Source organism: Acomys russatus, chromosome 28 (assembly GCF_903995435.1).
Source record: "Acomys russatus chromosome 28, mAcoRus1.1, whole genome shotgun sequence".
Taxonomy (NCBI): domain Eukaryota; kingdom Metazoa; phylum Chordata; class Mammalia; order Rodentia; family Muridae; genus Acomys; species Acomys russatus.
This window is the reverse complement of record NC_067164.1, coordinates 43006204-43034150: the sequence shown is the minus strand read 5'-3', so window position 1 is coordinate 43034150 and position 27947 is coordinate 43006204. Positions and strand designations below refer to the sequence as shown.

Genomic DNA, 27947 nt, shown 5'->3' with positions numbered 1-27947 from the left:
CGGGCGGGGGCGCCTCTGAGTGACGCGCCCTCCTCGCGGTGCCCTTCAGCCGCCGCAGCAGCACAGAGCGCCACATGGACCCCGCCGGCCCGAGAGCGCGCTGCTGCTGATCATCCACCCTGGAAGGTAACCGGCGCCCTTGCAGCCGGTCCGACCTTAACCGGCTCCCCTCCCCTCCGCTTCCCAGCCCAGTCTTTCTCCCGATACCTGGGCTTCCCTTCCCGACTCCCCGCTTTCTTAGCCCCGAGTCTCCTCCCCAGATCCTGGGGTTTCCCTGCTGTGGGTTCCTTGCTTTTCAGACCTAAGGTTTTTTCCGCAAGGCTGCTCAGCCTGGAGGGCGCTGTCCACCGTGAGGTGCTGAAGCGGCCCTTAGTTTCCCTTTCCCATAGGTGTCCTTTTTTCCCCCTGGCGCGCTCTGGCCTGAGGCCGCTCTCCTGGGCGAGCGTCTCGCAGCCTGCAAAGCAAAGGGTGCGGCGGCGGCCGCGAGACTTGGTCTTTGCGGATTCTCCGCAGCGTCCGAGCCTCTCTGCGGCTGGCCCTGCGGAGCCCCCTCATCCCCCGACTCCCAGGAGACAGAAGTTTAGAAGGCAATTGGCTTTGTGGCTAAGGCATCCCTGAACCCCTAGCTTCTGGGACACTCTCCTTGCCTGGCACCCTTCTCTAGTTCCTTGGGGTCTCATTCGTCGGAGGGAAACCTGTGAAGACTGGATCTCCAGGGACTAGGTTCCTGGACAGGAAAGACCATACAAACAGGGATGCCTCTGCAGCTATTGGCACTACAGAAGCACCCTCCCAAACACTGCTGGCACTTCAGCCTAGGTTGGGCATTCTGGCTTGGACCGCCCTACCCCAAGCAGAGACAGAAGGGGCTTATCAGCCTACTTTCCCACTGGAAGACTGGGACCCTGCCATCTCTATTCCCCCATCCAGGGCCGGTTCTGCTGTGGGCCCCCTGGGGGCCCCCAGAGTCTCCCTAGAGACAGAGTTGAGACCAGTCAGAAGGCATAAGGACCTTTCGTGAGGGACAACGTTCATGGATTTGTCTCCCCAGTTCTTCTCTAGAGGGATCCCTCCTACCCCCACAGCTCCAGACCTGCCAAGGCGGCTGAGCAGTCAGAACCTGGGGCATTACAGCAGAGCACTGACCTTCAAACGCCCCCTGGGCTCCACTCCCGCTTGAGGAGACTGGTGCCAGACTCCAGTACCTGACAGCCCCAAGTTGTGAGCTGCAGTGGCAGCTAAAAGCTTCCTTTCGGAAACCCCAGAAGCGACAAGGTGACTGTTGGTTTGGCTGGGCTCTGAACCCTGCCATCCTGGTCTGGGTGTGGGGACAACGCCTCTCACACTGGACTCTCTGGGATACTGGAGAGGGGAGAGATGAGAGTCTCAGGAGAGCCTGGTCAGGGCACCTGTGACCACCTGTTCTCTCTAGGCAGAGGACTCTGACCACACTTGAATGTGAGATCTGACCCCGGAGTGGCTCCCGAGGAACCAACCTATCGTCATGGAGTTCGTCATGAAACAAGCCCTGGGAGGTAGGAGTTGGGCGGGGAGGGGGGACACGGGGCTGGGCCACTAGGGCTGTGTGAAGACACAGGATACTCAGAAACATGTCTCCACCACTGCAATGGCACATAACACATGGCTACACAAGCAACTCTGACCTCACACCCATCCTCTGCGGATGCTTGCTTACCCTCCGAACAAGCTCGGGGCAGTGCTCCAGCCCAATACTTTTGTGTCCCCTGGGGACTCAAGCCTTGAGGTTTAATACAAAATGTGGGGAGGATGGGCTGTGTAAGATGGCCCTGTGCCCCATGCCACGGTGCAGTAGAACCTGCTGGTCATCCTGAGACAGACCAAGAGCTGAGCAGTGTTGGTCTAGGCAGATACCCCAAGGAAGCACGTGAGCAGCCCTCAAGGTGTCAGTCCTGGGAACAAACGGTACACTAGGATTGGGTTAGGAAACAGGATTTCCATGATCCCGACTGTGGCACTGGGACCTATGTTCTTCCTTCAGGTGAGAGACAGTACTGTTCACAAGGACAAGAAGAAAAAGCTGTGTAACCACATTCCCTTCTGCAGAGAAAACAGAGCCCCCTTTGTGTTGCTAAATGAGGGCAGCCTGCTCACTCACAGTTTGAAGGTAGTCCTGTCCCCAATGTGGCCCAAAGCCATCTTTGTAGCCAGCAATAGTAGGTCTAGAAGCTGGTAGAAGACAGTGGGCTGAGTTCTTGCCCAGGGAATGCTGAATCAGTGAGGTGGAGGTTGGGTCCCATTATCAGCAGGGCAGTTTGGTCAGCTCAGGACTGTAGAGTTTGGAATTTCCCTAGGTGGACCTCATGTGTGTCCAGAGCCACCTGCTCTGGTGCCCCAACTCCCTGTGTAGCCACAAAACTGAGAGTTCACCAGTTCTACTATTGAAGAGTCCTTGTGGTGTGCAGGGGAGCCTCTTAACTGATGTGGGTCTTGGCTGAAGTGTGTTAGACATCCTTTTCCAGTTTGGAGAAGGGAGGGGGACCACTCAGAGAGCAAGCTGGTTGGGGCCTCAGGGCCAGGAAAGAGGGGAGTCGGCAAAAATAGGCATCTCCCAGAAGGTGTCTGTGACTTCACTCAAACGTGATGAAAAGTCGATCCAATGTGCTTGCTGAGAGTTCATGACTGAGGTAGACCCAGGTTGAATCTAATTATAATGATTACATCACCAGGACAGCATTCAGGGACAAGCCAGCATCTTGCATCACAAGGGCCTGTGTTATACCCAGACAGTCCCAGGCTGCTACAGATAATTAATTAGGTGGCTGATTCAGGCCCTGAGGTGGGCTTTTAAAGAAACTAAAATATCTGATTTGGTTGTCTACATAGCTGAAATTAGCTGGGTAATTGCCAGCCTGGATTCCCTCTTTGTTCTGTATCAGCCCAAAGTTTCTCCTACACCAGCAATGGGGCGTGCTTCTTGGAGCGCTGTGAAAGCTGCCAGGGTGCGGGGTGGGGGGGAGCTTCAGGGTAGTAGCCACATAGTAGGCTGATTATAACCCAAACCACCCCATATTTGCTCTGCATTCCTTCTGTGGAGATAGGAATATAGCTCCTATGATGCTGGGTAGAACTAGTAGTAACTTCCCCACCTGCCTCTTGCAGTCTTGTCATGGGCCCAAGCCTCTCTCTCTCTTTCCAATGTGTGTCACTTTTGGTGTCATAGAGTGTGTGTGAGCACAGTCAGAGATGGTTGGAGGACAGCGATGAGTCCCAGATAAGGCTGAGAAGGCAACAGAGACCCCAGGACACAGACCAAGCCTAGAGAGAGGTGATAGGAAAGAAAATAATAGCCCAGAAAAGATGTGTGGCTCTTCCACTGGACCATGTCTACTTAGGGTTGCAGGTCCCAGGACCTTGTAATCCGTGGCTTCACAAAGACCAAAGTGGGGTAGGTTTGGGATCTATCTGGCTGTGGTTTATGCTTTTGTCACTGCCTGGCTATTCCAGCCCCATGCCTGTCAGAAACAGCAACCCTCATGTTGAAGGCCCAGCAGCACTTTGCCAGCCCCCTCTATCCCCTTTGGCATGCCCCTAATGCTGTGTGCTCTGTGAGAGGCAAGCATGGGCCACAGCAGCATCCTAAAGATGAGGCCCAGAGAGAAACAGTGAGTACTGTCCCAAAATTCACAGGCTTTCAGTTCAGAGATAAATTCACCTTGGATGGCTGGGAAGTTTTAGGTAGTTTCAGGAATTTCCTGTAGATGTTGTGTGGATACCTGGACTATGTTGTGTGTACAAATCCAGTGGTCCAGTAGGGCTCAGTCAAGCCCCAGCTCTGCTGTTTGCCAGTGCTTCTCTGGGTCGTTGTTTGTTTGTTTGTTTTGCTTTGGTTTGGGGGTGTTTTTTTTTTTTTTTTTTTTGCTTGTTTGTTTGTTTGCTTTTGTTTTTCGACACACATTCTCTCTGTGTTAGCCTTGGCTGTCCTAGACTCACTTTGTAGATCAGGTTGGCCTCGAACTCACATCTATCTGCCTGCTTCGGCCTCCCGAGTGCTGGGATTAAACATGTGCGCCACCACCACGCCCGGCCTAGTTCTCTGTTCTTGTGCCATCTGCTGCATCCTCTCTAGGGACCATGAGGTACCTTGGGAACAGGACAGGACCACTTGGAGCCCCCACTGCATGAGAGAAGGAAGATTTCAGATGTCTTGCCTGAGACCAGGTAGACAAGTGTCCAGGGTGTCGGTTTTGCAGGGCTGAGCAAGCCTGGAGAGTATCAGTGAGTAGGATCCAGGCCAGATGTGGGGACCCAGGTGTCCTTTCCGTCTGCTGGATCAGCTGTTTTGTCTGTTGCAAATACCCACCATCATGTCTCACCGGTACAGCCTTCTCTGCTGGCTCCTCCCATCCTCCTCACCTCACTTGCTTTGCCTAGCCATGATGCCCTAGATTCCTGCGCTCTCTGCACCACTGTTGCTGTCCAGGATGACACCAGGCATTGGTCTCTGGGATTCTTGAACTTGAAGCTGCTAATTGCAGGGTCTGGCCTCCCTTGACCCACTGTAGCTCTCTGGAGTGCGAGCAAGGTCTTATTAAGACAGGACTTCCACCTGCTGACACTTGTCTTTGCTCAGTAACCATTGAAGTACCAGGAAGCACCCCACCTGCAGCCCAGGCCTGGAGGCTGAGCCACTGCTGCAGACCCTAGTGTTTCTTTGTCTTCTGCCACCTCTTCCCTCAATGCACCTTGCTCCTATGGCCTATGTAGTGGCTCACAGAGCATTTAAACAGTGCTGGCTTTGGCTAGATACCTTGCCAGGACAAGGTGTAAACAGCAGCCGTCTCTCATCCCCGTTTCTCTCCCTGCAAGCAGACACCAAACTCCCACCTCATGACAAGCAACTGCATGACTGTGGGTATCTGTGTCAGCCAGGTAGGAGCAAGGGAACATCTCTTGGGACCAAATCATGGAAGATAATGTCCCCAGTAGACAGACCCATTCTTACCAAGAGAATGTCTTTGTGGCCTTGGACCAACTCCAGAACTTACCAAGGTGTTCTAACCCTAAATGCAGCACTGCCAGTGCTCAGCCACTGAAGGAAGGAGGCAGTGCTCAGCGCCTCGGCTGTCACCACTGGGTGACAGTTACTCTTCTGTAGCAGAGTGCCCTGGAACTGCAGCCACGTGCTCTAGCCGTACCCGTACATGTCTGTCATTCAGCGTCTCCTGGAATACTTACTGTAGGAAGCAGCAAATATCCCAGCTGTATAACTGTCCTTGGAGGTGACTGGGCAGCTGTGGGGGGGATATGTTAGGTGTGGGGCTCCCATTAGCTGAATTAGGTAGAAGTGGCTTTTTTGGCTCAATTGATCCAAGTTATTTCTCGTTCTTTTCATTTGTTTTTTGTTTGTTTGTTTGTTTTGTTTTTTTCAAGACAGGATTTCTCTGTGTAGCCTTGGCTGTCCTGGACTTGCTTTGTAGACCAGGCTGGCCTCGAACTCAGCGATCCACCTGCCTCTGCCTCCCGAGTGCTGGGATTAAAGGTGTGCGCCACCACGCCCAGTACTATTTCTCGTTCTTGCATTATTCTCAGTATGAAAGAAACTCTATGTGCCAGCCACATGCTCTGTTCTCAGAAAAGGAATATGCAAAGGCCTAGGGGGCAGTAAGCACACGGATGGTGGGAAGAGACTCTTAGGAGAGCCTCAGTGTGGGTTCCAAGAGCAAACCCAAGACATCAGGGCCTCTCTCTCACTCAGCTCTTCTGCCTGGCCAGCTCCAGTGACCTGGGGTGACTCAGAGTGGATGCTGTCCTGTGGCTTGAGTCCACTCTGGGTCTGGCACCCTGAGGTTCTAGGTGGGGCCGACCCCACCCACTCCCACTCTCCCTGCTTTTGCCCGGGGCTGGTTCTCAGCAGCTTTGTGTGTCGAGTTCCCCAGACTCTTGCTGATCTTGGTTGGTGTGGGGCACAAGCAGAGACTCAGGAATTCCTACACTGATTGGATAATGGGGTTGCCACTGATCTGGGCTGTGGGTGAAGAACCAGAGAGTTAGACAGAAGGAAAGCAGCTGGGAGTCATGACAACAAAGAGTTACAAGATGGCTCAGGAAGGCCTTCAGGACCTGGTGCTACTGTTGTCTTTTTTGCACAGCCATACTTACCCTGTTCCTTAGGTTTGAAGTGGCTGGTATCACTCCTCAACCCCCAGGGTAGATACTAAGCAACAGCCCTTCATCTGGTTGGCAGATATGTCTGTGGAACCTTGTGGAAGCTTTCCACCAGGCACTGTGGGCTGAAGCAGCTGGAAAGACGCAGGCCAGTGAAGACGCACGGGCTCCATACCAGAACAGATAGCTCTCAATGCTCTCTGGGGAGTTCCGATGCCAGGCCTGCTAGCCATGAGCCCTTTATAGATGGGATTCCCCAGCCCCTGACTTACCCAGTAGGGCAGGCAGCTAGCAAACACTTGAAGACAAAATACCCACACTCCTGCGCACTCAGAAGACACTAGTGCAATGTATGGCAGCAGATCCAACTTGCGCCCCATAACTCTCAATGGCCAGAAGAACACTTCAGGGAAACAGCTTCTCTCCCTAAACCTTGAAAGGCAGCTCTTTCCTTAGGAGAGGGTACTCCTGGTTGATTAGGCTGCAGATCAGCTTCAAAGGCCTGAGTCCTGGCTGGGGTTGAAGAGGACGCCGAGCACTTCACCGATTGTCATTCCTGTGCTGACCTGTTTGGCCGGCAGGAGATCTTGGCTGGGACGCAGGGACATGGCACAGCCCTAACTGTCCGCTAGTTCTGAGAAGCCTTTGCTAATGTTGTACGCTACAGAACTAGCTGTGGCGGGGCATCTGGTACTGGAGGTTAACTGGAGTAGGAGCTTCCGAATGAGGGGCAAGTCAATGCTGCCGGATGCTAACTGGCCTAGCAAAGCCCAACCCAAGCCGGAAAGGGCATCAAGAAAGAAGAGGCAGCTTTGCAGGCTCCTCCTCAGCGCCTCTCCCATGGGATACCCTCTTCTCTAGCCCCCTTCACCTACCCCTGTAGGGTGGGTGGAAATGGGGAATCACCCTGCTCTGCAGAACCCCAGAGTCTGGGATTTTTCCACTATTAGCCAAGAACTTCTTGGAGAAGCCTGTGAGCCTAAAGAATCCCTGGAGGAAAGAAACTCTGCCTTGGGGACAGTAAAGGACTTGGTTGGTCTCACCGTCTCTCCAGAGCCATCTTCATCTGCTTTTGTATCACATAATTTAGTTTTCCAATATCATCCTCATTTATCCGCCAGTGGTCTTTTTTGTTTGTTTGTTTGTTTTGTTTTGTTTTTCGAGACAGGGTTTCTCTGTGTAGCCTTGGCTGTCCTGGACTCACTTTGTAGACCAGGCTGGCCTCGAACTCACAGCCTGCCTCTACCTCCTGAGTGCTGGGATTAAAGGCGTAAGACACCATGCCCGGCCTCTGCCAGTGGTCTTAAGAATACTCCGGTGGCCCTGCCAAGCCTCTCTTTCCCCATCTCCTGAACGAGGGTGAACACAGTGGCTCTCTGTCCCTAAGACCCTAGGGCCTTTTGTTTTATTTCTGCAGAACCAGCAGCTCAGTAGGATAGGAAGGACACTTCATGGTTCTGTGGGAAGAGAGGTGGACTCTGAGGCCAGGGGCACTCGGCTGGTGCTGGGTATCGAGTACTGGTGCTGGGTATCAAGTATTGGTGCTAGGTATGGTTACTGGGAGTGCTAGACCCAGAGCTGGAGGGCTGGCTAGTCAGGCAGGCCAGCTGCTGGAGCACAGGCCTGAGGGAGGCTGGTGCCCTGCTGTCTGCAGCAGCTGCCCCCATCTTTGTCTCAGACTGACATTTCTGAGGTGGCCGCACCTAATGGAAATGGAGGCTAAGCAGGATGGATGATCTCCCAGGCCCTGTCCTTGGGTCCTCGCTATCCCTGACTCTTGTTTGCCTCAGCAGAGAATAACAGCACTGTCACTTCCAGTCCTTTGAGGTTGGCTGAGGAGAGCACATGGCAGAAGTAATAGACTGGCAGAATGAGTGAGCAGAGGGCCAGGATTACAAAAGCATTCAATACTAAGGGCTAGGCCATCTGGGCCTGACTCTTTGAGTTTATTAATTGGTGACTTTGTCTAATCCTGTCTCCTCTCTGTCCTTTCCCAAAAGCCAGGATCAGACACTTTTGTCCTCCTAACACTTTGCTCCATAGGAAAGGGTGGCAGTACCTACGGAAGGCCTTCCCAGACTCCCCAGAGGATCCAGCCAGTAAGGCAACCACGTGGAGCTCCAGCCAGCTTATAAGGCTGTGGAACCACAAAATGGGTTCAACAGAGGCTCAGTCTTTGATGTCTCAGGTACAAAGTCAAGGGAAGCAGTACACAGATGGGGTCAGTGTGTCCATCCTATCTACTCCAGGACAGGAGACATAGATGCTGGCTTCCATGACACAAGGCTGGGGATAGGCCTGGAGTGAAAACTGATCTTTGGAGGACCCTAAGTCTGCTTCCCAAAGCAAAGCCATAAAGAATCAATGAGGCCAGAGGCCTGGATAGTGTGCTCAAGTAGATGACCAGGTCAAGGGCAAAGTCCAGCTCATAGATACCTTCCCAGGACCTTTTAGTTTCTCTGATCTGAAGACATGGCATGGTGAAATTAGGGGCTTCAGAGTGCTTAAGAGAGAGAGATGGGATGGGTCTACAGAAGCAAGAATATGTGACATCAAAATGCTACTCATCCCCAGTGGGCTGAGAGGTAGAGGTTGGAGGCACATTCAGTGAGCATCTCAGGCCAGGACCTTGGAGTTTTGCCTCTAGAGAGAAGTTTATTCCTTGTCCAGAAAGGAAAAAGAGTTCTAACATTCCAAGTACTGAGTGTGCTACCTCTTCCCCTAAGCACATCGGAGTGAGCAGGAGTGTTTGATGAATGGATGCTCCCAGAAAGAAGCCAAGAGGGAAAAGGGAAGCTCCACTGTTGGTCAGGACTGGTCAGAAATTGCAGTGGCTAGAGGCAGAGGGGCCCCCTTGCCCAGTATCCCCAGCTTAAGGCAGTTACCGCATGGAGATGAATGACTCTCATGGTCTGGTTTCTGTCACTGTGATAAACACCATAACTAAAAACAACATAGTGGGGAGAGGGTTCGTTTCAGAGTATAGCTTAAAGTCCATCGTTAGGGGAAATGAGGACAGGAACCCAAGCAGGAGCCGAAGCGGGGACCCTGGCGCCATGCTGCTTACCAGCCTGCTCGCTCCGTCCTGCTTAGCTTGCTGCCTTAGAACACCCAGGGCCACCTGACTGGCCAGAATCAGCACAGGCCACAGTTTGCTTTGGCTCCTTTCTATACCAACCGTTAGTCAAGAAAATGCAACCTTAACTTCAACAAGAATAACGGAGGCAGTTCCTCAGCTGGAGCTCTTTCTCCCCAGGTAACTAATTCATGTCAAGTTGACAAAACCTAAAATGAGCAAGAGGCACTTCATCTTTGTTTCAAAACTCCAATGGAGGATGTAAAGTCATGCCAGTCATTCTCTGGTTTGTTTGTCCGGTTTTCGTTTTGTTTTTTTGTTTTTTGCTAGAATTCTACTTTGATTTTATTTTCCCCTTGTGTTTATCAGATGCCGTTGTGTGGCTGGTCTGGCATTCCTGTGGCTTTATTTGGAAAAAGTCCAGCTAAGGGCAACAAGACTAGACATGCCAAGGTGGACGGGGGAAAGATCACCAGGGTTCACCCTACAGGCAACTAAGGCTGAGCGTGGGAGGAGAAGTGGTCTTCTCCAACGGGGAGTGCACCAGTTGGTTACCTAATACCACATGGCCAGCCCTGAAAATATACAAACAAGTAACGTCTTTCAAACCAAACAGGTCATATTTAGGAATACATGTGTATATACATATGCATATGTGCATGTAACAACAATTAATAAAAAAGAGGCCATGCATTTGAGAGAGAGCAAGAAGGCGTATATGGGAGAGTCTGGGGGAAAAACGGGAAAAGAGAAATAATGAAATTACATTATATTAATCCCAGCACTCGGGAGGCAGAGGCAGGTGAATCCCTGTGAGTTCGAGGCCAGCCTGCTCGACAAAGTGAGTCCAGCACAGCCAAGGCTATACAGAGAAACCCTTGTCTCAAAAAACCAAAAAAGAAAGAAAGAAAGAAACTGTATTACAATGTCAAAAGTAAAAGAAAGAATAAAAAACAGAAACAAAAATCAATAAATGAATTGAAAAACCACTGGAGCCACCTTGCTGCTGTTCAGTCAGAGCCTGCTCTCTGTGGCAAAGCCAGCACCCAGTTAGTGATGTGCCATCGCAGAGTGTATTAGACACGGCCTCTATCACCCTAACATTTAGAGGTGCTTCCTCGAGGTTTCATTGTCTCATTTTAATATAAAAACTAAATATTTTAAAAATATTCTACACACTTGCGAGGCAGAGTAAGAAGATTGCTACAGGCCAGCCTGGTCTACATAGCAGATTCCAGTCCATTCGGGGCCACAGTGAGAGGCCATGTTTCAAAGACAAAAACTATCATGCAGTGTTTTAGAGCCAACATGTCCTTTAAATACATCATTTCAGGACCCGTGAGATGGCCAAGTGGGAATAGGTCCTTGCTGCTGAGCCTGATGACCTGAGTTCAATCCCTAGGTTCCCACATAGTGGAAAAAGAAAACTGATTCTCAAAAGTTCTCCACTGACTTTCATACCCACAATATGGCACATTCTCATGTGCACACACACACACACACACACACACACACACACATGCACTGAATAAATAAATAAAAATGTAAACACAAACCAAAAGGGCTGGGTGTGGTAGCATACTTTTAATCCCAGTACTTGAGAGGCAGGGGCCAGTAGATCTCTGAGTTAGAGGCCTGCCTGGTCTACATACCAAGTTGCATGTAAGCAAGGACCACGTACTGAGATACTGTTTCAAAAACAAATAACATTACTTCAGCCCACAACTGCTTGAGTAAGAAGTGACCAAGTGCTTGCCAAGGTAACTATAGAGGTTCCATGTACTTGTAAAAATATTTTTTTATTTGACAGTAATTTTGCATATTTGCAGATACATTGTGGGTTTCCACACATGTACACAGTACATAATGATACATCATGTTCAAAATCTTCACCACTTACTTCCGTGGCCCACCCTCCCCGCTCCCCCGCCCCCTGACACCCTTCCCCCGTGGTCCCCACCCCTACTCCCGCCAAGAGACAGAGTCTCACTATGGTAGCCCAGGCGGGCCTACTCAGGGTCCTGCCTCCACTTCCCAGATGCTGGACTTTACATTGTATATTTTTTTCATTCTTTCTTATGCTATTTGTGGTCTTTGGAGCTAGATATAGACGATTGAGCTGACATTCTGTTTTCTTCGTACTCAAATGCATTTTGATGTTCACATCTGATTTTGTGATACTTATAAGCTGTTTTTGTTTGTTTGTTTTTTGTTTTTTGAGACAGGGTTTCTCTGTGTAGCCGTGGCTGTCCTGGGCTGACTTTGTAGATCTGCCTGCCTCTGCCCCCCAAGTGCTGGGATTAAAGGTGTGCGCCACAACCACCCGATTTATAAGCTTATTTTTAAAAATCTGTTTTGGTTCGGTTTGGTTTTGGCTGTTGTTGTTGTTTGTTTTTGTGATAAGGTCTCACTATGTAGTCTTGGCTGGCCTGGAACTCACTATGTAGACCAGGCTATTGTTGAGTTGTCTCTGCCTCCCAATTTCTGGCATTAAAGGCATGCACCAGTACACATAGCCAATAAATTTTTTAAAATGAAAGTATATTTTCTTATTAAAATAGTATGGGGAGTTTCTGGAGAGATGGTTCAATGGTCTTCTGTCTTTTCTTCCAGAGGTCCTGAGTTTAATTCCCAGCAACCGCATGGTGGCTCACAACCATCTATAGACTGGGATCTCATGCCCTCTTCTGGCGAGCAGGCATACATGCAGCTAGAGCACTCATATACACTAAATAAATAAATGAATCCTTTAAAAATAGTAAAGGGTAACAAAACAATATAGACAAAATGTGAGTACAAACAAAATGCAAACAATATAGAAAAATGTGAAAACAGATTTTGCGCTGCTTATTAATGGAGACACAACTTTTAAGGTGGCTCTCTTGTAGATTCATCTTTGCTGGCAAGAGCCCTGCAGAGTTTTCTTGCTGTTGGTTTATTGGCAGCAGTGTGTGAGAGCCACAGATCCATGGCAAGCCAGATAGCATGGACCCCATAGCCACTGTGGTTTTAGAAAGTCCTCCCACCATGAACACAGAAACAAAGGGCTAAAGGAAAGCACCTCAGCAGATTCCCCTGTTTTCATGTTTATATCATAAAAGACATTTTATAATACCTTGTAAATATATTTATTTCATTTTACGTGTATGAATGTTTCCCATATAAGTATATGCACCACATATGTGCCTGGTGCCCATGGAGGCTAGTCCATGGAACTAAAATTACAAACAGTTGTGAGCTGCCATGTGGGTGCTAGGAACTGAACCCAGGTCCTCTGCAAGAGCAGTCAATGATTCTACCTGCTGAGTCATCTTTCTGTCACTCATAAAAGACACCAGGCGTGGTGGCGCACGCCTTTAATCCCAGATGTGAGTTTGAGGCCAGCCTTATCTACAAAGGGAGTCCAGCACAACCAAGGCTACACAGAAAAACCCTGTCTCAAAAAACAAAACAAAAACAACAACAAAAAAGGACTCCAATAGCCCAAGAAGCAAAACATCCTGAGAGAATTGACAGGTGGAACAGGCAGCACTCTAGTTATTGCCCATTTATGTGTTGCAGTGAATTCAATGAAGTATTTTTTATTATTTATTTATTTACTTATACAGTGCTCTGCCTGTATGTACACCTGCAGGCCAGAAGAGGGCACCACATCTCATTATAGATGGTTGTGAGCCACCATGTGGTTGCTGGGAATTGAACTCAGGACCTCTGGAAGAGCAGCCAGTGCTCTTAACCACTGAGCCATCTCTCCAGTCCCCTCAATGAAATATTTTTAAAGAACAACAACAACAACAACAAAAAACATAACTGAGAACTGAACAAATGGTATTATCATATGAATTAAAATGCCTCTGCACAGTAAAAGAAGCTATCAGCAGAGTAAAGGAGCTGTCTACAGATTAGGAGAAAATTTTGCCAACTGTAATTCAGAAGGAAGTTAATATGTAAAGTCGATAAGGAACTGGCAAAATTGAACATCCCCTGGGTTTTTGAGATGGTCTTGTTAATCCTGCAATTTGGCAGAAAAACCAACTCCACCATTTTGGGCCAAATTTGAAGGGAGCTTTATTAAATATTTAATAGTGACAAGGAGATGAACTTTGGTCAGGACCACACCCAGGAATTTCCCAGGTGGAATGGCTGCAAGCCACATGTTGCAGATGCTTATAGGGACAAACATTAGCCACCATGTTTTCCCAGGAGGCTTTGCTATTTCTCAAGAACTGTAACTCCCAGCCTTCCAGGAAGAAGCCCGGCTCCTGGCCAGGTGGGGCTTACAGGTTAATTTTGAGCATTATAGTCTCCTCAAGCAGCCCACACTAGCCTAGAGTTCACAATTGTCCCACCTCATCCTCCTGAGTGCACCACCACACCTGGAATAAACCAGTATTTAGAAAGAAGTTTCTGTCATGAAACTCTATTAGAAGGCAGGCTGCAAATAGTTAATTTTAGTTTTTAGCATAAGAATCTGGAGAGATAGCTCAAGGGGTTAAAAAGTGTTTGTTGTGAATAAAATAGGGATCAATGAATGAAATAGAGAAAAACCATCAGTAAACTTGATGTGTCTACAGCCAGACTGATCAGAAAAGGAGAGACTAGACAAATGACAAATATCAGAAATGAGGATGTGTCCATCCCTTCAGGTGTACAGACAGTAAGAGAACAAGGGATAAATAGTATTAATATTGTGCCAAGGAATTAGTCAACTTACAGGAAAGAACATACTTATAGGAAAACTGCATTTAAAAAAAATTTAAAAGTGTGTCTTAGAGTGGGATGGGATGTTAGTAAGACATTTCTTTTAAGGCTTATTTATTTTATGTATATGAGTGCTCTGTCTCCGTGCACACCAGAAGAGGGGCTTAGATTCCATTACAGATGGTTGTGAACCACCATGAGGTTGCTGGGACTTGAACTCAGGACCTCCGGAAAACCTGCTGAGCCATCTCTCCAACCCTGTTAGTAAGACTCATATCTGCTGAATGTGGTGGTATGCAAAAAGCAGCAGCGGCAGCAGAAGGAGGAAGAAGAGAAAAGAAAGGAAGCAAGGAAAACTGTAAACTAAAATAACAGAAAGAAGAAGACTGAAAACCAAAGCCGGTGTAACCGTTAGTTTTGCATTGGTAGTGAGCTCTGCAAAGCACAGCACCTGAGAGTGACAGTAACTGCAGAAGAGGACCTCACCCAATAGACCAAGCTTAGCAGCAGCAGTGAAAAATATATCTACCTGGGATACTCTCTCTGTGGTGTGACAAAGAGCCTCTGTCCTCAAATCCGTAGTTTCATCTAAGTATGTGGGAAATGTCCGAGTCCTGAAAGAGTGTGCAAAATTCTCCAAAAGCTCAAGCCAAAAGCTGTCATTACCAACGTTAAGTTTGAGACCTTGGCATGACCTAGCAAGGCTCAAAGATATGAAAACTATTTCTCATCTCAATTTTTGACTGGGATCCTGAACAGAAAAAAGAGGAAGTTAAAAACCCAGGATACAGTCTTGGCACGGTGGCCGATGTCTTTAATCCCAGTGCTCAGGAGTGTTGGAGGAAGGCCCAGCTGTGTTTTCAAATGCTGATTTCAGCGCCTTGAGATCTGGTTACTGCCCTGCCAGGGCATTGTTATGAATGTTGAACTATCTCCTGGAACCATGTAATGAAAAGGAATGTTCCCCAGTTATCCCTGACTGACTAAACAAAGATGCTAAGGCCTATGACTGGGTAAAAGAGAGAGAGGTGGAGTTTTAGGTGCCCAGACTTGGGTTCTAGAGAAGACAGAGGAAAATAGCGGAAAACAGCAGATAAGGGCTAGGAAGCTGGAGAGAAGAAAGTTGCCACGTGATGAGCATAGATGATGGGCACCTGGCTGTAAGGACAGATTGATGGAGCAGAAGACACCTGGGAGTCATCAGATTGGCAAGTGATCGGCTTTTATATGAGTTTTACAGGTACCAGGATTAGAGTAGTTTAGAATTTGCCCAGCATAGTGCTTACATCTTAATAATAAATCACTGCTCAGTGAGACCCCACAGTGAGCAATCCACAGATGTGGGAGTGACTCTCCACATAGAAGCATGGTTCTCAGGAGCCAGGACAGCCCCCCATTATGTACTGTGGGGCCCTGCTGATCCAAAACTCTGGAGAACACAAGGCAGTTCCCATGGGAAAGATGAGACCATCTGGGTGCTGGGGTGGGCCTGTCTTTGGCTTCACAGGTTTTTCTGTCTGACAAGCTCCCACTGTGTTTTAGTGTAGTGGGTTCTGTGTGACACATATTTGCCCCCCCCCTTTTTTTTAACCATGGTCAAGCTGTGACTGTGTGTGTAGACTCCACCTCTCAGCCACACGTGTACAAAGCAAGATGAAGGAGGCAGGCCAGTAGTCAGGCATGGTGCAAGTTCCTGCTGTTCTGGGTCCCTTCCAAAGGGGAGGAAAGCTGTAGCCCCCTCAGGCGCACAGGGACCCACTGACTTGTTTGTAGGAGAAGAGCGGCACCTTGTGGCACAGGCACACAACAGCCACTGCGCCTCTGGGTGGCAGCTGGGTCTTGACTGGTGCTTTGATGGGGGCAACTCTCTACCTTCAGCAAATGAGCTCCACCCAGCTCGGCTCTCTTGTCCTAAACATTCCCCAGAAAATGACAGGTGTCAGTTTCCCTTTGGCTAAATATTACTCTGGCTCACTTGCTGGGAGCTCTAATTCATCTCTCTCTCTCTCTCTCTCTCTCTCTCTCTCTCTCTCTCTCTCTCTCTCTCTCTCTCTCCCCCTCTCTCCCCTCCTCCTTCCCTCCCTCCCTTCCTCTGCCTCTTCCTTCTCTTTCTCACTTTCTTTCTTCTTCTTTCCCTCTTTCTATTCCTCCTTTTTCTTCCACATGACTTCTGGCGTTGCTTCTATGCTAATTTAATGAAAACAGCCCAGAGGATTCCCTTTTTTTCCAAGAACATTCTAAATATCATGGGAATTATCTGTTTCTGAAATGTTTGAAAGATCCCATCTGTGAATTCCTAGACATCATTCTCAGCTCTTTATAATAAGTATGGGCTGTTTTTGTTTGTTTGTTTGTTTGTTTTGAGACAGGTTTCTCTGTGTAGCCTTGGCTGTCCTGGACTCGAATTGTAAATCGGGCTGGCCTTGAACTCACAGAGATCCGCCTGCCTCTGCCTACTGAGTGCTGGGATTAAAGGCGTGTGCCACCACACCCGGCTTATAATAAGTATGTTTTGAGGTATGGATTTCATTCAAGATTTCCCATGAGGATAGAAAACACAATGCATTGTTGTTACTATTTGCTTGCTTGTGTGTGTGTAGTGTGTGTGTGTGTTAAAGAGGCCGAAGGTGGCTGCTGTGTGTTCAGCTGTGTTGTTGCCACTTCATCCCTTTGACACAGCAACTTTTGCTGTACCTGGAGATGGGCTGCCTCTCAGTGCGCCTTAGCAGTCCTCCCTCGCCAGCTCTAACACGTGTTTGTTACCTGGGTGTTAGAGCCTCACACTTGCACAGCAGGTGCTCTTACCTGTTGAGATCCATTTCTCCGACCCCTGTTGTTGGTCATTTTATTTTCCTTTCTGTGTTAGCTTTCTTTCTTTCTTTACTGTGGAGGGCTGAGGCAGAGGTGGAGCTCATCCCGCAAGCCGTCATGAGCTCAGGGACCATGCTCAGGACTTTGCAAGGCCCTTGCTTTCTAAGGCTTAATCTCAGGCCCTCAGTTGGAAGTGACTATATTCTAAAGCCCACATCCCACCTGCTGCTGCTGAGGACACTTCTGCCCTCATTGCACAGGTGACGTTATTACCAGTCATGCTGCGACCAAGTTGGTTACAACCTCATGTCTGCTTTGAGAAACTACCAGGGAGATGGAATTATAAATAGTTTAAAATTATGTTTATCTTTTTATCGTGATAATATATATGAGCTTTACTATTTAATCCATTTTAGATGCACAAAGTTGTGGCATTAAACCTATGATGCTATCATTCAGCCGTCACCTTTGCTTCTGGAATGTTCTACTCTTTCAAACAGAAATTGTCCCAGGGACACATTTAGCTCTCTCTGTCTCCCAGCCCCCAAACTGTTTTCTGTTTTCCACTCCGAAGGTCTGAGTGCTCTACGGGTTTCACGGCAGCTTTCCTTTGTGACTGGCTCGCTTTACTCAGTGTAGTGTCCCCAGCTTTCTCCACACTGAGCAGCATGTAAGGTGTAGACAGACACAGGTGTTTTTCTTCCTTCACTCACCTGAGGGCTGATGCTTGTGGCTTTGCCTCCTAGACTAAGGATGGACAAATGTCTGAATTCCTGCTTTCACAGCATTTGTGTATGCACTTGGTCATGTGATAATTCTGTATTTGGCCTTTTTTTTTTTTTTTAAGTTTTTCTTTTTCGGTTTTCCAAGACAGGGTTTCTCTGTGTAGCCCTGGCTGTCCTGGACTCGCTTTGTAGACCAGGCTGGCCTCAAACTCACAGTGATCCACCTGCCTCTGCCTCCCAAGTGCTGGGATTAAAGGCGTGCGCCACCATGCCTAGCTATTTAGCCTTTTATTTATTTATTTATTTATTACGTATACAGTGCTCTGCTTGCATGTACAACTATACACCAGAAGAGGGCATCAGATCACACATTATAAATGGTGGTGAGCCACCCTGTGGTTGCTGGGAGTTGAACTCAGGTCCTCTGGAAGAGCAGCAAGTGCTCTTAACCGCTGAACCATCTCTCCAGCCCCTGGCCTTTTTATTATACACATATGTGTTTTGCCTGCAAGTGCATATGTGCACCATATATATTTAATGCCCTTGGAGATCAGAAGAGAGCATTTGAGTCTCATGGAACTGCAGTTACAGACAGTTGTGAGCTTCCATGTGGATGCTGGGAATTCAGGTCCTCTGCAACAAGAGGAGCCAGTGCTCTTAACTTTAAGCTGTGTCTTCTGTCTCTGTGCTTGGCCTTTTGAGGACCCACCAAACTGTCTTCTACAGGCTGGACCACTACACATTCCCGCCGTCCCAGCACAAGGTTCCGCTTCCTCACACCTTTATCAACGCTTCCTATTGTAACACCTGTCCTAACGGATATGTGGAGATGCAGCTCAGTGTAGTGGAGACGGACCCTTGGTAGATCTTAGTGAACACTCCCGCAGCTTTCCCATGGTTGACGATTGAGGGGAGGCTGACATGAAGCCTCTCATCTTTTTTTCAAAGAGCCGTGAAATCATGGGTATCTTTGCCCATCGGGTTTTCTCCTTGCTTTCCAAAAATGGAGACTGTGATATAATTTTCTGCATGTAGCTGACCTATTATAGTGCATTGGGCAGCCCCTCAACCTCCTCTAGGACACCAATGGTCCTCTCCTGGGCCATCCCCAGATGTTCCCTGGTCATGTGGCCGCATGCCCAAGACAGCCCTTGTCTCTAGCCTTATGCTATGATAGTAGACATCTGTGGGCCTGTGTCCCAACTAAGGCCCATTTCTGACAGATGGTTAGAGTGAGATGGCTAGGTAGAAGGGTGTGTGTAACAATGTCTGGCTGCTTTCTCACACTTCTGCCATTAATCCCCTTTCTCTAGGGACTAATTGTACACTTTCCCCAGCAGTGGACAGGATGACACTAAAAGTGGACACAATGACACTGAAAACATCCTCAACATTGCCACCTTGGAACTATCTGTTAACTCTACTGGCCAATCAGCACCAAGAATCGTGGTCTCTATCACCTCCAGTTTTATAGTCTTTTAGATTGTATATTCATCTGAACCGTGGTCCGGCTAGTGTTTAGTATAGCAATCCTGTACAGAGAGCAGTCAACAAACACCCACAGGTCCAACGTTGTTGCCATCCAAAGGCCAAGCAGGAGTCCCTGGCACGTAAGAAGGCCCAACAACAGGTGCACATAGTCAGCGCTCAGTAAATGGAGTTTCCATTGCAGCCTGTGCGATGGGTGGGTTGGGGGACAGGCCTAAACAGGCAGCCACAAGGCACGCAGCCCCCACTATCACAGCCCAGCTACTGCTCGCCTACCTCTAGGTCAGGGGTCCTCAGCCTTCCTAACCCTGCCACCCTTTAGAACAGTTCCTCACGTTGTGGTGACCATCCCAACTACAAAAATATTTTCCCTGTTACTTCATAACTAATATTGCTACCATTATGAATCATACTGTAAACCTCCGTGGCTTCCGGTTGGGTCTTAGGTGAACTCCGTGAAAGGGTCATTCTAGCCACAAAGGGTTCTCAGCCCACAGGTTGAGAACCACTACTTTAGAGAGAGAGAGACACAGACACTGGACTCAGTTATTCCTGCTTCTCCCAGAGGGAGAAGTAATTATGGGTCTCTCTCACTTAAGTGTGAAGTAGCTTGTTCTAGTGGGAAATAAAATTTACATGAAAGCAGTCAGGATTGCGAGGTTGTCCTTGCCTGCCCCCACACCTGACAGAGACAGTTGTGCTAGAGGCAGAGATTCCAGTGAGTTACCAGGAAAAGTGTTGTAAGAGTCCCTCGTGACCAAGCTGTCCTTGAGACACCGACGCAGAATCCCCTTTGCAAGTTTCTGGATGTAGCTAAAAACTGACCATGAAGCTCATGATTTTCGGTTAGATTCAAGATCCGTTCTGTCAGCAAATGCCTATTTCAAGATGGCTCTGTCACCACCCTGACAGCAGCAAAAGTTGTCTTTGGTCTCTTCACACTCTTATCACCTGTGGTAGACTTTCAGGTAGCCAAAATATTTCTGGCCTCTCAGGAGAACCCATGTCTCCTACAAGCACCTGAAGAGCAAGGCTCAGAGGTTGGTGCCCAATTCCGCTGCCCCATATTTCTAAAGAGACGCTGCCCTTCTTACCCTGTGTCCACCAGCCTCCCAGATCTGATCTGAGGGTACCACTCAGGGAAGAGAGGACGGCTTTGCTCTTGCTCGTCACCGTGCACAGGGTTGGCAGGCACTCCAGAACCTCAATCCCAGTGAGCCAGCACCCCACGCTGAGATCTTGTGAGGTTTGCCAGGTCCCCATCCTGGGGGTCACTGGTGTCTGGGCGCAGTGGGCCGAGAATACCCGTTGGGCCTCAAGCCTCAGTATGTAATTACAGCCTCTGTCCTATGGGCTAATCTGCAAGGGTGTTTGAGGTGGTTTCTCTAGGGCCTGTGACTCAGGAACTCATGAGAAAAGCGACACCAAGCATGCATGGCCTTGGTGCTGAAGATAGGCAGCACCTGCAGCCTGGGTCACGGGTGCACACCTGCCATCTGCCAATGTTGCCCTCCAGACATCTGCCCCTGCCTGCTCATCGTCGATGTATCTAGACATCTGTATTCTTCCTTCCACCCATTTCTTCCCAACCCTCAAGATCACACAAACAGACACATCAGTGCACACAAGCACACACGTGCAGTGACACAGCCATTCACAGATAAGCATATGAACATGCAAGTACAACACACACACATCCATATGCACGTAAACACACACACACACACCCCAACACATCCACTCTTCTCTCAAGGGATGGGTACCACTGGACACATGGCCCGCAGAAGGGACTGGGAACCCTTGAGTGCTGCTACTCCCTGACTTCTGTTGTTCCCAGGGGCCACTAAGGACATGGGGAAGATGCTTGGGGGTGATGAGGAGAAGGACCCCGATGCCGCCAAGAAAGAGGAGGAGCGGCAGGAGGCGCTGCGGCAGGCAGAGGAGGAGCGCAAAGCGAAGTACGCCAAGATGGAGGCGGAGCGCGAGGTCATGCGGCAGGGCATACGAGACAAGGTGGGCAACTTACTGGTGCAGGGAGGAGGAGAGCTGCGTGTTAGCGACCCCCACCGGAAGCAGCAGCCTCCTTCCTTGGTGATGGCTAACCGCTCCCGATTTCACTCCTTACTCAGGGATCAAAACCTTGGTTGGGAACTGGACTGTTGTGGGACTACAGGTGTTCACATCTGGATTGGGGTCATTCTCAGGGCTGGCCTTTCCTCTTCCTCAACGTCAGGACTGGTTGTTCTGGAGTTTTGGCCCCTGCCCAGAAAGAAGGCTGTGAGAGAGGAGTGGGAGTTGGTTGAGGGTCAGGGAAATCAGGGCCAGAGGTTCCCCTTTGTCTTTGCTTCCCACACACAGGGTAGATAGGCGGCAGTCTCTCTGTTTTCAGTCACCTTTGTGACTGTGTCCTGGTTGGTAGGGCAGCCAGAAAGCACTGCGCTTATTCATGGTGGAAAAGCTGAGGCCCCACGTGGGATTCTGAATTGAGGCCCATACATCAAGAGCTAAGAGCTACCCAAGGGCAGCGCAAGGCTGGCGGAAGGTGCTATGCCAAATGCCCAAGTGTGCGGTGTGGCTCTGGTGAGGCCAGGGATGGAATGGGTTCTGAATCCAGGGGAGTCCTGTGCCTGGCTCAGTCCCCCAAGGAAGTCCCTGCCAAGTACCACCCCATCCACAAAGGCTTTGGCCTCTCAGTGTTTTAAAAAATTAGACTCAAGGAAGACCAGACAGGGTACCTTCTCCATTGTTCTGTTTCCACAATTTTTAAATTTGTGAAAAAAAAATTTTACTCTTTAGAACAGTGGTTCTTAACCTGTGGGTCATGCCGAGTGTGGTGGCGCACGCCTTAATCCCAGCACTCGGGAGGCAGAGGCAGGTGGATCGCTGTGAGTTAGAGGCCAGCCTGGTCTACAAAGCAAATCCAGGACAGCCAAGGCTACACAGAGAGACCCTGTCTCAAAACAAACAAACAAACAAACAAACAAACAAACAACCTGTGGGTAGCAACCCCTTTGGAGATTGAATGACCTCTTCGCAGGGATCGCCTAAGAACATCGGAAGACACAGATGTTTATATTATGAGTCACAATGAATTACAGTTACAAAGTGGCAATGAAATGATTTTTTATGGTTGGCGGCCACTGCAGCATGAGGAACTGTATAAAAGCAATTGTATTAAACTGCACCAGGAAGGTTGAGGACCACTGCTTCAGGAAGTTCAACAGCCTCTGCCAGGCTGATTACCTGGAAAAGAAATGGAGAATGTTCATGTGATTCCCCTAAAAGCAGGCCCCACTAGTAGAGATGGACAGGGTGGGCCCAAGACGGGAAAGTTGCAGAGGTCAAAGGCCCAGGCGCACCCAGATGCACTGAGACCCGGCACACCTCAGCCTTCCCAGCTCCTCACAGGTAGGACCCCCCTCAACGCCCCCCCCCTCGCCAACTCCCTTCCACCACCACCATCACCCTGCCCCCGGTCTTGCGTGAGTTTTCAGCCCTCACTGGGCAGCCCCTGCTGTTCACCTGAAGTGGGCCCCCAGCCTTCCCTGGACTCTGTGTACCCTCAGTGTCTTGAGCACTGGTCAGAGAGTGAGAGGCTGGATGGCGCTCAGAGATGGAGAAAGGAAGAAACTGAGACTTTCCACATGATGTGAGGCCCCAGATAGCCTATCTAAAGAACTGGGCCTGGCCATTCCACCATCTAAAGATCCAGGAATGGGGTCATTCCTAAAGAAGCATCCAAATCCATTAAGAAGCCATCTAAGCAGGTGCTTATTTGATTTTTTGTTGTTGTTGTTTTATTTTTTGTTTTTTGTTTTTTTTAAGACAGGGTTTTTCTATGTAGCCTTGGCTGTTCTGGACTCACTCTGTAGACCAGGCTGGCCTCGAACTCATAGAGATCCACCTGCCTCTGCCTCCCAAGTTCTGGGATTAAAGGCGTGCGCCACCACACCCGGCCAGATGCTTGATCCGTATACCCACCATCCAATTTACATTCCCACCACCTGTCTGCACACACAACCCGCTCCGCACGCACCCCTTCAGGTTTGCATATGTGCTACCTGGCTTGTGCACACTTCCAGCTGCCCACAGCGGACTGTTTGTTGAGCCAGAACCTTTTCTTCTGGGAAGGAGACAGGGCCCAGGTACACAGCTAGCATGTTTCAGGTCCCACACTTCCGTACTCACTTAGGCTCTGTCAGCCTCTATGATGATGAAAGGTGTGCAAGTGTGTACCAGCTGCAGCTATTGGCTCTCACCACTGATAGTCACTACAGGCTTTTTCTTTATTTTATTTTTTTCGGCTTTTTTTTTTTTAAACAATGTTCTTGGGTCTTCTGTTATCTCTTGTACCTCAGACGCCCTGGTCTTCACCTGGAAGGCGTGTCTTTTAGCATACCTGACTGGCACCTCCTGTGGTCCTGCCCTTGGGCTGATGCTTCGGCACACCTGACAAAATGAATGCCTGGACTGGGTTAGGCTGGTATTTATTACTGTAGTAATAAGATCGGAACAGGCCGCCCCGCCTGCGTCTGGCTCTGGGATGTAGTCTGAATGGCATATCCCTAAGGGCTCAGTGGCCTTGATCCCTCAGTGGACAGACTTGCCTTCAGGAAAGTAACTAAGGCAGAAGTCACACACAGCCTGACCACACAGTTGTTCCCAAGCATGGCCTTGGGCAGCTCAGCCTCTCAGATTGTCCACAGACCTCAAGCGGCCTGTGCCTGCTGCTCTTCCCCTGGCTAGGAGGAAGCTTGCTCTGGCCTGACCTAGTTTCTAGACACATGTCTCCTGGCCCGTGCACCTGCCCCACAGGCTACCAAGCCACATGTTTCCATGTTCTCCCATTGCCTGTGTGGGCGAAGTTTTCCCAGTAGGTGACCAGTGCCAGGTGGAAACTATGGGATGAGCCCATGCTGACCCATTACTTCTGTCTTGTACTGGCAGGTACTGGGGAAATGGCTGCCCCCTGCCATGCCTTACGGCCTGGTCAGCAAGGCCTGTGTCCTCAGTTCTGTTAAGGGTGTGGAAGGACAACTGAAGAAGCAGAGATGAGGCCCCTTTATTTCTTATTAAGGATCCTGGGGGGGTGTCCTCTAGCCTTGACTGAATTTGGCCGTTGCCTCCTCCACACCTCTGAGAGAGGATCAGCACCCAGGCAGATCCCCATGTGGGAATGGAGTGCATACACCGTTTCTTTGAGGAAGAGCTGCAGGGCGAAGAGGGAGAGGGGGAATAAATGTCAGGAATTGCTGTGTTCCCTCATAAGTAGGGGGAACAAAGCAGAGAGTTTGTAGGGTTTATATTCCCTCAGGCTTCCAGGAGGGGGTATTCAGTAAAAGGGGCTGGAAAAGGGGCCAGGATTAGTGATGTGGGGGTGGGGGTAGGTGTGAGGGTGTCCCACGATGGTCTCCACCAGAGAATCCTAGGGAGTAGTCTCTTCTTACCTCTGTGGTCTTATGCACCTTTTTTTTTTTTTTTAATCATCATATGTTAGATGCCATTACAGACAAAGTGTGTTTTGTGACTTTTCTCCTGTTCTTCCCTTGTAGCATCCCCCAAATTTTCTTATTTCTTTAATATTTATTTTAATCACTTATTTATGTTATTTCTGGTTTTTTTGGAGACAGGGTTTCTTTGTGTAGCCATGCTGTCCTGGAAGCTGTACACCAGGCTGGCCTCGAACTCACAGAGATTTACTTGCCTCTGATTCCCGAGTGCTGGGATTAAAAGTGTGCGCCACCACCGCTTGGTTGGTTTTTTTTGTTTTTTGTGTTTTTTTGTTACTTTTAATTATGTATAGGGCATGTTGTCTACACTGTACGTATGTGCTCATGAGTGGAGGTGCCTGAAGAGGCTAAAGACTTTGAATTCCTTAGAGCTGGAGTTACAGACAGTTATGAACCACCTGGCAGTAGTCTCAGAAGAGCAGCAAAGCCATCTCTCCACACATACGTTGTGGAGAAGCCATAACGATCAGACGGCAATACTTTCTCCTCCTCTTCCTCCTCCTCCTCCTCCTTCTTCTTCACCCCATGTGTCCTTCAGGCACCTCTTAATTGTTGTTTTCTGTGTGGTCTTCCAAAACCTGGGCAGGATCACTTCTGGAGCCCTAGTGAACAGGATGGGCCTGGAACTCAACTCACTCATAAGTGCCACCTTTCAGAACCCTTGGTTGTTTCCTCTAGTGCAGAAAAGACCTGACTGACCTCTCTGGGTATTGTACCAGTGCCACTCAGGCTGGGGACCAGGGAGGGGGATATGCCAGCTCTGTCCTGACTACCCTTTTCCTCCACAGTACGGCATCAAGAAGAAGGAGGAGCGTGAGGCTGAGGCCCAGGCAGCCATGGAGGCCAACTCGGAAGGCAGCCTGACTCGACCCAAGAAGGCGATTCCACCAGGCTGTGGGGATGAGCCAGAGGAGGAAGACGAAAGCATCCTAGACACTGTCATCAAGTACCTGCCTGGGCCGCTGCAGGACATGTTCAAGAAGTAATGGTACTGAATCATAACCACCAGGAGCCCCGCCCACTGTACAGACCCCTCCCCCGCGAGTCTCCCTCCCCCACAAGGGATGTTGGGAGCAGATGCAGCCCCCCTCCCCCTGCAAAAAAAAAAAAAAAAAATAAGCCATAGTCCTAGATCTATCCTGCCCATATCCCCCCTCATGCCTCGGGAGCCTCTGGCCACCCCTCCCCGCACTGCCATCACTGACCCCACCAGGCAAGGGTGTGACCCTCAGGCCCCTGTGCTGTGCATCCTTGCCATTGGGTGGCTGGCCCCTTTCCTTACTAACCCTGAGTTCACCATTCCCACTGAGCCTGCCCCAAGGTCAGGCCCCGAGGGCCAGCCCTGACCACCCCTGGATGGGTGGCCACCGGTCAGGGCCTAAACTCAGGAGCACAGCCATAGTCGGGTGGGACTTGGGGAATGAGCAGTGGGTGCTTGGGGGGCCCCCAGCCCTTCCCCCGAGCCCATTGCCCCAGTTTCTGGGCTTGTTAGACCTGCTGGACCATTCGCTCTGTCTTCCTGTCTGTGCGCTACCACCGTAGTCTTTCACCGGCAGCCCTTGCCTACTTTGTCCAGCTGTCTCTCTCTCTGTCTCTCTGTCGCTCTGCAAGTTTTGGCTTTTTAAGGATGCCACAGCCAGAGGAAACAGCAATAGATTGGGAGCGGGTGGTCTCAGACACACGTGGAGTCCCTCGACAGCCTCTGCAATGCACACGTTCCAGGGCCCCATCTTTCCCTGATCCCCACCGCGCTCTCTCTCTCTCTTCATGGAGGGCAGACAGCCTCCTAGGGAACTCTTGGCTTTATTTACCACGGGGCACCTACCTTCAAAATGCCTGACTTCCTAAAAAGTCCGAGGCTTTCTGGGGATCCGTGTGCAGAGCAGCAGACCGAGGGCCACGGGGACCAGGTGTCCCATCCTCTCTGCTCCTCCTCCTCCTCTGAAGGGCTGACAGTGGCCGGTGAATGCAAGCTCCTGGCCTTGGGCTGTGCTGTTCTGTTCTGCCCTGACCTGGGGGCGGTGTGACCCCACTTACTCCCCCTTTGCCCAGCCAGCAGCCATTGTTCTTCATGTTTGATTTACATCATAATATGTTGAATCTCAGGTAAATGAGGTCTGTATTTGGTAAGTTTTATCTTGGCAGAAAGGCCAGCCTGGTCTTCCCAACCCTTCCTGTCCATATTAAAAACTGCGTTGTGTCCATGAGTTTCGGGCCAGGTGTGTGGCTTAGCACTGACCTTCATGACCTTACACAGCTCTTTAGAGAAGCCATAACAATTAGATTGCAATACTAATCAGAATGCCCTCTGCCCAAAGAGACGAAGCATGCTCGGCCCGCAGTATCTCTCTTGCTCACCTGGGGCTACTCTCTGCTTCTCTGGCTGGTTTTCATGACTTGAAAAGCTGGCTCTGAGCAGATGGCCTCTCCTCTTGAGTTCACCCTGCATCCTGTTCCTAGCGCATGGGGCACCGGGCCACTGAGCTTAGACTAGCCCATGTGTTACCTGTCTGTCTGTCCTTGTGCCTGCACCTCCTGCATGTCAGAGGCCTCAAATGTTCTCTCTGAGGGAATCACAGCCAATAAACAGTGATTTCACATCGTGTGGATATTTCTTCTAAGGTTACCATTCTCCTTGGGGGGGTTGCCTTCCCTCGCACTGGGGACAAACACAGGTGTCCCCTAGGTCCTGGCTCAGATTTATTTTTTGTTTTGTTTTTGTTTTTGGAGACAGGGTTTCTCTGTGTAGTCTTGGCTGTCCTGGACTCCCTTTGTAGACCAGGCTGGCTTTGAACTCACAGCAATCCACCTGTCTCTGCCTCCCAAGTGCTGGGATTAAAGGCATGCGCCACCACCACCCAGCTCTGACTCAGATTTATTGCCTCAACTTATTCTCCAAAGGTCAAAGATTCCTTCAGGACCCCAATGGCCAGGCAGAGCCCCCAGGACATGCAACCTTTATTCCTAACAGTTCTAGGCTCTGGTGAATCCAGACTATACTGCTTCCCTGACCTGAGTTCACCAGGAATTCCACAGCCCTGTTTCCCTGCCCAGCTGCCAACTCTGCTGGCTAGTGAGGGGTCCTCACAGGACTTGCCAGCTCTCTGCCCTGGCACCTTTTTTTTTAAATCAGACTCATACTCTGTGGGTCCTGCACTCCAAATGTGTCCCATGCTCAGCCCAACCAAAGGGACTGTGGCCACATTTGTCCTAAAAAGAGACCTTTTTTTTATCTCTCTTGGGACACCTTTCTTCTTGGAGACAGCAATTGTGCAAAGTCCTATGACCTTCCCCACACAGGGACTGCCCAGCAAAACCTGAGGCTTGGCAGAAAGGCTACATGTACCTCATTCCTGCTGGGGTGGCAGCGGCTTCTTTTTCTTGACAGTGTACCTAAGACCCAAACCTCTGGGTCCAGCCTCTCTGGAGCTGTGCTACATGCTGCCACTCAGCGAGGATGCTCTGCCAGACTACTCGCCTGTCCTCCAG

At 49.6% G+C, this 27947-nt stretch overlaps 1 protein-coding gene across 1 annotated transcript; it reads left to right on the top strand.

Moving 5' to 3' along the window:
• Cplx1 (complexin 1) lies at window positions 1–26458 on the top strand. Its single transcript, XM_051170654.1, has 4 exons — window positions 1–126; window positions 1433–1535; window positions 20786–20961; window positions 25247–26458. Exons 2-4 carry the CDS (start codon window positions 1505–1507, stop codon window positions 25442–25444), a joined length of 405 nt encoding a protein of 134 aa, XP_051026611.1. The 5' UTR covers window positions 1–126; window positions 1433–1504; the 3' UTR covers window positions 25445–26458.
• The last annotated feature ends 1489 nt before the right edge of the window (window positions 26459–27947 follow it).

What these genes read in the sequence shown, in the direction of transcription:
- Cplx1 (XM_051170654.1), top strand. Translation starts at nt 1,505, where the DNA reads ATGGAGTTCGTCATGAAACAAGCCCTGGGAG. An exon ending in CATGAAACAAGCCCTGGGAG is followed by an intron (nt 1,536 to 20,785) that starts GTAGGAGTTGGG and finishes TGTTGTTCCCAG; the next exon opens with GGGCCACTAAGGACATGGGG. An exon ending in GGCAGGGCATACGAGACAAG is followed by an intron (nt 20,962 to 25,246) that starts GTGGGCAACTTA and finishes TTTCCTCCACAG; the next exon opens with TACGGCATCAAGAAGAAGGA.